Here is an 8,650-nt window from a genome sequence, read left to right as displayed (position 1 = left end):
ATTAAAACTTGCTTTAATCGATTATTACAGGGGCAATTGGGTTTTCAGTGCTAGTCTAGTTTTAATCGATTAAAACTGGGTTTAATCGATTAAAACAGCTTGTGGAAGATTCTCAATAACAATAAATCAAATATAAAACACAAGAATCAACCCTAATACATATTTGAGCACTATTACACCAAGGATGAATCTTCATTCCGTCTTTATGGATCTTGACTTGTGCAAATNTGTTCATCATCAAAACTTCAACTTTTATTTTTGCTAACATTCTCCCCCTTTTTGATGATGATAAAAAATTATCTCCAAGTTTAAAGCTTAAAGCTTTTTAATAATCTGAAAAAAAAATACAACTCATAGAGGAAGAGAGCATTAGAAAATAAAAGGATCTCTTTAAACTATAGTCTCCCCTTTTTTGATCATAAGAAAAAAATATATTTAATAAATTTCTCCCCCTTAATAAAAAGAAAGTATGCATAAAAGAAACATAAACATCTACTTTTTATTGAATTTAAGAGAAGGCAAGCATACAATNATAAAGATAAGCAATAAAACAATCAAAGAGGATCTAGAATTCATCACTTTCATCACTATTAAAGTGTCGCTCTAGTCCTGAAATCCTAGTGTCTAGATTCCTGAGATGAGTGCAAATTTCTTCGTGGCGAGTGTTTTGAATATGCATCATCTCATTTTGGAGGCGAGCCATCTCAAACATTTGTCTAGAGAGACTCTCTAGACTATATTCTTCATTCACTTGAGATGTGCCAGCAACATTTGTGGGGTCAGGCATGAGGTTATCTACATCTTCTTCTTCATCTGCTTGAACGCCAGCAACATCATCAGGATGAACATAGGAGTCCCCTTGTTTAAGGAATCCCATTTGTCTTAGGGAATTATCTCCAACTCTATGGCCTGGGAGCACACTCTCATAGTGCTCATTTGAGATATCTACCCCTTTATACACACAGATCTACGAAACTAGGAGAGGATATGGGAGTGGTGCAGCATCTAACCTTTTGGCTTTGAACATAATGGTTTGAAACAGATGAGGCCAATTGAGTGGGATGCTCTGAAGTATCCCATACATGATGATGAGATCCGTCTCAGAGCACTGTGCATGGTTGGACCCTCTAGGACATAGGAGCCAAACAATGAGGTAGTGCAAGAGACGCTCTTACATCTTGAGTCCTCCGGCAAGATAAAGACGGGCGTTGCGTTGGCGAGGATTGCGGAGAAAGGATTGAAATACCATTATCTTGTTGAAATTTGCAAAGTCACTTGGAACAATTTGTGAATTTTCCAACACNNGAACCTTTGCCACATTGGTCCAAACATCATTGTCCAAGACAATGTCCACCCCTTTGACCCTTGTTGAGAAAATTCCATCACGAACCTTTAAGTTAAAATAGAATACCCGAACAAGATCAGGATAGTACCTTCCACGGAGTTCCATGAAGTGTTGAACTCCTTGCTCAATTATAAGATTTGGAAACGAGAAGTTGTGAGAGATATACCAAGCAAGATCAATGAACTTTTGCTTGATGAGCTTCATTTCCTTCCAAAATTGTGAGAAGGATTGCTGATCTTGATCATCGGAGAGCCATCCTTCTACGGTATCATCTCTTCTGCGAACATTATTCTCTGAAACTTCACTGGTTCTTCTCCTCCTTCTTCTTGAAGGTTTAGCCATTGAAATTGATGGAAGGCAAAGATTATACAAAAATGGGGTACGTGGCGTTGTTCTACCCGAATGTCTTTGTCATACCTTCAAACGAAGGGAGATAAACAACGGTTTTCCAGTCTATATACCCCGTGAAATGACTTTCAATGTGTCATAAAAAAAAAGTTGAAAATGAATGACAAAAAAGAGAAGAAGATAATGTCTCGGGCAGAGGGGATTTCCTTGCCAACTAGCCAGAAGCATGTAAAAGAAAATCAAACCAATTGGGTTCGTCCTTTTAGCCGATCTTTTTCATGCCCACTACCTCTTCCAAATGGAACCCTTTGCCAAGGAATAAACTGGGGCAGCTTTGGGAGTCTCATACAAATTTTTCATCAACCCATGACCCAAGACTGGGGTAGCTTTGTGAGTCTCATACAAATTTTTCATCAACCCATGACCCAAGACTGGGGCAGCTTTGTGAGTCTCATACAAATTTTTCATCAACCCATGATACCAAGACTGGGACAGATTTGCATGTCTCATTTGATTTGTTCACCCTTATTTTCATGGATCCATACCCCTATGCTCATTTTCCCAAACACTAAATCGGGGCAACATTTTTTGGTATATCTTGTTTCATCTTGGCACTCACATATTACATCTCCTTTGAAAATTATAGTACCCATGTGCCGGTCCCAATCTTCCAAATCATTCCAAACAACTCTCATTCTCTTCAAAACCATCATCTTGCCAATAAATTCAAACATGTGTGTACTGATGTCTCGGAAGAAAAGTCAACATGTAATAATCTCAAAGTTTAGACCTCGGATGTAAGACATTTATCACTTTCACAAAACATTGAAAATGAAAATCAGTTTGATGATTGTGAGTAAGACGATTGACTCAAGCATAAAAAAAAATTATTGCGTAAATAAATGAGGTTCAAGTGTCGGCCATAAGCGACCGTTAAGAGTACAGTCCAGAAATAAAATAAAATAAAAAAAAAACAACAACAAAATATATACAAAATAAAAAAATGAAAAAAAATAACTATAATAATTATAGATAAGGAGGGGTTCCCTTAAGGTGATGGTGGTCTCAGAGAAAGCGCCGTGGAAGGTGCCTTTAGGCGGAATGGCACGAGGTAGGTCACTATCGCTTCCTCTTCACGTATGGGGGGAATAGGGAAGAGATCCAAGAGTTGTGGAGTCGGTGGAACCTGTGAAAACTGCAGAATGACCCATGAAGGATCTCCAAAAAAAAAAACAATTTTAGTCAAATAAACAAGGAAATAAAAAAAAACAACAAAAAAACAAAAAGAAAAAACAACATAAAAACAAATAAAAAATACTTACCATAAATGTACGCCGGCAGGAGAGAATAGTAATGTCCAGATGTCCCAGAGACATCTTGAGGCAAGCGTCTGTGTTTTATTCGGTTTCCATAGTTTTGAAACCAGCAGTAAACGCTGTACTCTCCGACTTCCCCATACACCCGAAGTCGTTCTGCAATTTCCCGGATCTGGTCCCGATTGGGATTGATGATCCTGTGATTATAGATGTTGAGCAGGATCTGAATTTGCTGCGGGGTGGACTACCACCTTTTGTAAGTCGTATCCACATTTTCCATACCCTTGCTCATATTTCTTCTAAGAATAAAAAAAAGCAACAAAAACAAAACAAAATAAAATAAAACAAAACAAAAACAAAAGATAAGATTGTCAGAGGTAAGTTAAGTCAATTCTTTCATTTATTTGTCCGGTCTCAGTCCTAATGTCCATAAATAAGTCGGTTTCAAGGTCCTTGCAACGGATTCTAATCANATCTAGGTCCAAGGGGTCTCTTTTCTTGTTGAAATTAAAATTTTGTTTTAAGTGGGGTAGGTGGCGGTTCTTCGGCCTATATACCCCATGTTCATCAATTTTATATAACGAAAAAAAACCGAAAAAAAAAGAAGAGAAAAAATACAGAAATGGGGTACATGGCGTTGTTCTACCCGAATGTCTCTGTCATACCTTCAAACGAAGGGAGATAAACAACGGTTTTCCAGCCTATATACCCCGTGTACATAACAAAAAAAAACAACAAAAGAAAAAATGACGAAAAAATAAAGTCAAGAATGTAAATAAACGTAAGGCAGAAAAACAAATTAAAAAAAAAAAACAGTTAGTAAAGTGCGAGAAATATAAAAGCGAATAAAAAGCAGTAAAGTGCGAGGAACATAAAAGAAATGTAAAGCAGAAAAATGCTAGAAAAAAAAATGAACGAAAGAGAAGAAGTGTACATAGAGGGAAAGAAACTTACAGAAGCAGAGTCTCGGCNGAGGTTTCTNCCTCAGAAGCTCTCCTCACTCACTCTCTGAAANGCTCACAAGAATCGCAACTCTGACCAACGTCCTCGGCTCCTCTATTTATAACCAAAAAATTTCGCTGTAACTACAGTTTTGGTCATGTTTATCGGAGGCTCTCAATAGTACCGGTAAATAAATAAAATTTACCGGTACTATTAAGAGCCTCCGGTAAACATGACCGAAACTGTAGTTACAACGAAATTTTTTGGTTATAAATAGAGGAGCCGAGGACGTTGGTCAGAGTTGCGATTCTTGTGAGCNTTTCAGAGAGTGAGTGAGGAGAGCTTCTGAGGNAGAAACCTCNGCCGAGACTCTGCTTCTGTAAGTTTCTTTCCCTCTATGTACACTTCTTCTCTTTCGTTCATTTTTTTTTCTAGCATTTTTCTGCTTTACATTTCTTTTATGTTCCTCGCACTTTACTGCTTTTTATTCGCTTTTATATTTCTCGCACTTTACTAACTGTTTTTTTGTTTTTAATTTGTTTTTCTGCCTTACGTTTATTTACATTCTTGACTTTATTTTTTCGTCATTTTTTCTTTTGTTGTTTTTTTTTTTGTTATGTACACGGGGTATATAGGCTGGAAAACCGTTGTTTATCTCCCTTCGTTTGAAGGTATGACAGAGACATTCGGGTAAAACAACGCCACGTACCCCATTTCTGTATTTTTTCTCTTCTTTTTTTTTTCGGTTTTTTTTTCGTTATATAAAATTGATGAACATGGGGTATATAGGCCGAAGAACCGCCACCTACCCCACTTAAAACAAAATTTTAATTTCAACAAGAAAAGAGACCCCTTGGACCTAGATNTGATTAGAATCCGTTGCAAGGACCTTGAAACCGACTTATTTATGGACATTAGGACTGAGACCGGACAAATAAATGAAAGAATTGACTTAACTTACCTCTGACAATCTTATCTTTTGTTTTTGTTTTGTTTTATTTTTTTTTTGTTGCTTCTTTTTTATTCTTAGAAGAAATATGAGCAAGGGTATGGAAAATGTGGATACGACTTACAAAAGGTGGCAGTCCACCCCGCAACAAATTCAGATCCTGCTCAACATCTATAATCACGGATCATCAATCCCAATCGGGACCAGATCCGAGAAATTGCAGAACGACTTCGGGTGTACGGGGAAGTCGGAGAGTACAGCGTTTACTGCTGGTTTCAAAACCATGGAAACCGAATAAAACACAGACGCTTGCCTCAAGATGTCTCTGGGACATCTGGACATTCCTATTCTCTCCTGCCGGCGTACATTTATGGTAAGTATTTTTTATTTGTTTTTATGTTGTTTTTTCTTTTTGTTTTTTTGTTGTTTTTTTTATTTCCTTGTTTATTTGACTAAAATTGTTTTTTTTTTATTTTTTTATTTTGGAGATCCTTCATGGGTCATTCCGCAGTTTTCACAGGTTTCACCGACTCCACAACTCTTGGATCTCTTCCTTATTCCCCCCATACGTGAAGAGGAAGCGATAATGACCTACCTCGTGCCATTCCGCCTCAAGGCACCTTCCACGGCGCTTTCTCTGAGACCACCATCACCTTAAGGGAACCCTCCTTATCTATTATTATTATAGTTATTTTTTTTCATTTTTTTATTTTGTATATATTTTGTTGTTGTTGTTGTTTTTGTTTTGTTTTTTTTATTTCTGGACTGTACTCTTAACGGTCGCTTATGGCCGACACTTGAACCTCATATTTATGCAATAATTTTTTTTTATGCTTGAGTCAATCGTCTTGCTCACAATCATCAAACTGATTTTCATTTTCAATGTTTTGTGAAAGTGATAAATGTCTTACATCCGAGGTCTAAACTTTGAGATGATTACATGTTGACTTTTCTTCTAAGACATCAGTGCACACATGTTTGAATTTATTGGCAAGAGGATGGTTTTGAAGAGAATGAGAGTTGTTTGGAATGATTTGGAAGATTGGGACCGACACATGGGTACTATAATTTTCAAAGGAGATGTAATATGTGAGTGCCAAGATGAAACAAGATATACCAAAAAATGTTGTCCCGATTTAGTGTTTGGGAAAATGAGCATAGGGTTATGGATCCATGAAAATAAGGGTGAACAAATCAAATGAGACATGCAAATCTGTCCCAGTCTTGGTATCATGGGTTGATGAAAAATTTGTATGAGACTCACAAAGCTGCCCCAGTCTTGGGTCATGGGTTGATGAAAAATTTGTATGAGACTCACAAAGCTACCCCAGTCTTGGGTCATGGGTTGATGAAAAATTTGTATGAGACTCCCAAAGCTGCCCCAGTTTATTCCTTGGCAAAGGGTTCCATTTGGAAGAGGTAGTGGGCATGAAAAAGATCGGCTAAAAGGACGAACCCAATTGGTTTGATTTTCTTTTACATGCTTCTGGCTAGTTGGCAAGGAAATCCCCTCTGCTCGAGACATTATCTTCTTCTCTTTTTTGTCATTCATTTTCAACTTTTTTTTTACGACACATTGAAAGTCATTTCACGGGGTATATAGGCTGGAAAACCGCTGTTTATCTCCCTTCATTTGAAGGTATGACAGAGACATTCGGGTAGAATAACGCCACGTACCCCATTTCTGTATAATCTTTGCCTTCCATCAATTTCAATGGCTGAACCTTCAAGAAGAAGGAGGAGAAGAACCAGTGAAGTTTCGGAGAATAATGTTTGCAAAAGAGATGATACTGTAGAAGGATGGCTCTCCGATGATCAAGATCAGCAATCCTTCTCACAATTTTGGAAGGAAAGGAAGCTCATCAAGCAAAAGTTCATTGATCTTGCTTGGTATATCGCTCACAACTTCTCTTTTCCAAATCTTATAATTGAGCAAGGAGTTCAACACTTCATGGAACTCCGTGGAAGGTACTATCCTGATCTTGTTCGAGTATTCTATTTTAACTTAAAGTTTCGTGATGGAATTTTCTCAACAAGGGTCAAAGGGGTGGACATTGTCTTGGACAATGATGTTTGGACCAATGTGGCAAAGGTTCATGTGTTGGAAAATTCACAAATTGTTCCAAGTGACTTTGCAAATTTCAACAAGATAATGGTATTTCAATCCTTTCTCCGCAATCCTCGCCAACGCAACGCCCGTCTTTATCTTGCCGGAGGACTCAAGATGGAAGAGCGTCTCTTGCACTACCTCATTGTTTGGCTCCTATGTCCTAGAGGGTCCAACCATGCACAGTGCTCTGAGACGGATCTCATCATCATGTATAGGATACTTCAGAGCATCCCACTCAATTGGCCTCATCTGTTTCAAACCATTATGTTCAAAGCCAAAAGGTTAGATGCTGCACCACTCCCATATCCTCTCCTAGTTTCGCAGATCTGTGTGTATAAAGGGGTAGATATCTCAAATGAGCACTATGAGAGTGTGCTCCTAGGCCATAGAGTTGGAGATAATTCCCTAAGACAAATGGGATTCCTTAAACAAGGGGACTCCTATGTTCATCCTGATGATGTTGCTGGCGTTCAAGCAGATGAAGAAGAAGATGCAGATAACCCCATGCCTGACCCCACAAATGTTGTTGGCACATCTCAAGTGAATGAAAAATATAGTCTAGAGAGTCTCTCTAGACAAATGTCTGAGATGGCTCGCCTCCAAAATGAGATGATGCATATTCAAAACACTCGCCACGAAGAAATTTGCACTCATCTCAGGAATCTAGACACTAGGATTTCAGGACTAGAGCGACACTTTAATAGTGACGAAAGTGATGAATTCTAGATCCTCTTTGATTTTTTTATTGCTTATCTTTATGATTGTATGCTTGTCTTCTCTTAAATTCAATAAAAAGTAGATGTTTATGTTTCTTTTATGCATGCTTTCTTTTTATTAAGGGGGAGAAATTTATTAAATATAATTTTTTCTTATGATAAAAAAAGGGGGAGAATATAGTTTAAAGAGATCCTTTTATTTTCTAATGCTCTCTTCCTCTATGAGTTGTATTTTTTTTTTCAGATTATTAAAAAGCTTTAAGCTTTAAACTTGGAGATAATTTTTGATCATCATCAAAAAGGGGGAGAATGTTAGCAAAAATAAAAGATGAAGTTTTGATGATGAACAGATTTGCACAAGTCAAGATCCATAAAGACGGATTGAAGATCTCTGTATTTTATAAAGCTTTTATAATAATCAAAGTTGATGTAATANTGCTCAAATATGTATTAGGGTTGATTCTTGTGTTTTATATTTGATTTATTGTTATTGAGAATCTTCCACAAGCTGTTTTAATCGATTAAATGCNTTAGATGNCCTGTTTTCGAGGAATGGAAGGGTATTGGGCTGAGTCTATAAGATGGCTCACTCTTTATTTCCAAAATAACTCTTCCCTTGTGCTAAGAACCTCTGAACTTTTTGAGAACTCTGTGAGATTGTTGAAGCTAAGGAAACTCTCGTCTGCAAAGCCCTGAAGTGCTACTGCGGTGACAGAGGAATAGCTTACTCATCCTTGGTGTGTCCGAGGAAGTGCCTGGAAGAGAATCATCCTTTGTGAAGCATTCAAAGTAGGTGGTCATCCTCTGTGAATATTCAAAGGAGGTGTTTGTAAGTTCATCTCTTGTGGTTTCAAGAGAGGTGGTATTTCTAAACTCTTACAAATTATTTTTCTCTATGACTAATATTTGTAATTGTTTTGTGAT

At 37.4% G+C, this 8,650-nt stretch overlaps 1 protein-coding gene across 1 annotated transcript; it reads left to right on the top strand.

The window, feature by feature from the left end:
- The first annotated feature begins 4,274 nt into the window (after window positions 1-4,274).
- On the top strand, window positions 4,275-7,809 carry LOC111241882. The gene is made up of 2 exons (XM_022782421.1): window positions 4,275-5,273; window positions 5,389-7,809. The coding sequence occupies exon 2, from the start codon at window positions 6,615-6,617 to the stop codon at window positions 7,734-7,736; it is 1,122 nt and encodes a 373-aa protein (XP_022638142.1). The 5' UTR covers window positions 4,275-5,273; window positions 5,389-6,614; the 3' UTR covers window positions 7,737-7,809.
- The last annotated feature ends 841 nt before the right edge of the window (window positions 7,810-8,650 follow it).

Source organism: Vigna radiata, chromosome 6 (assembly GCF_000741045.1).
Source record: "Vigna radiata var. radiata cultivar VC1973A chromosome 6, Vradiata_ver6, whole genome shotgun sequence".
Taxonomy (NCBI): Eukaryota; Viridiplantae; Streptophyta; class Magnoliopsida; order Fabales; family Fabaceae; genus Vigna; species Vigna radiata.
The sequence above is the reverse complement of the archived record's forward strand: the minus strand, read 5'-3'. Positions and strand labels throughout refer to the sequence as shown.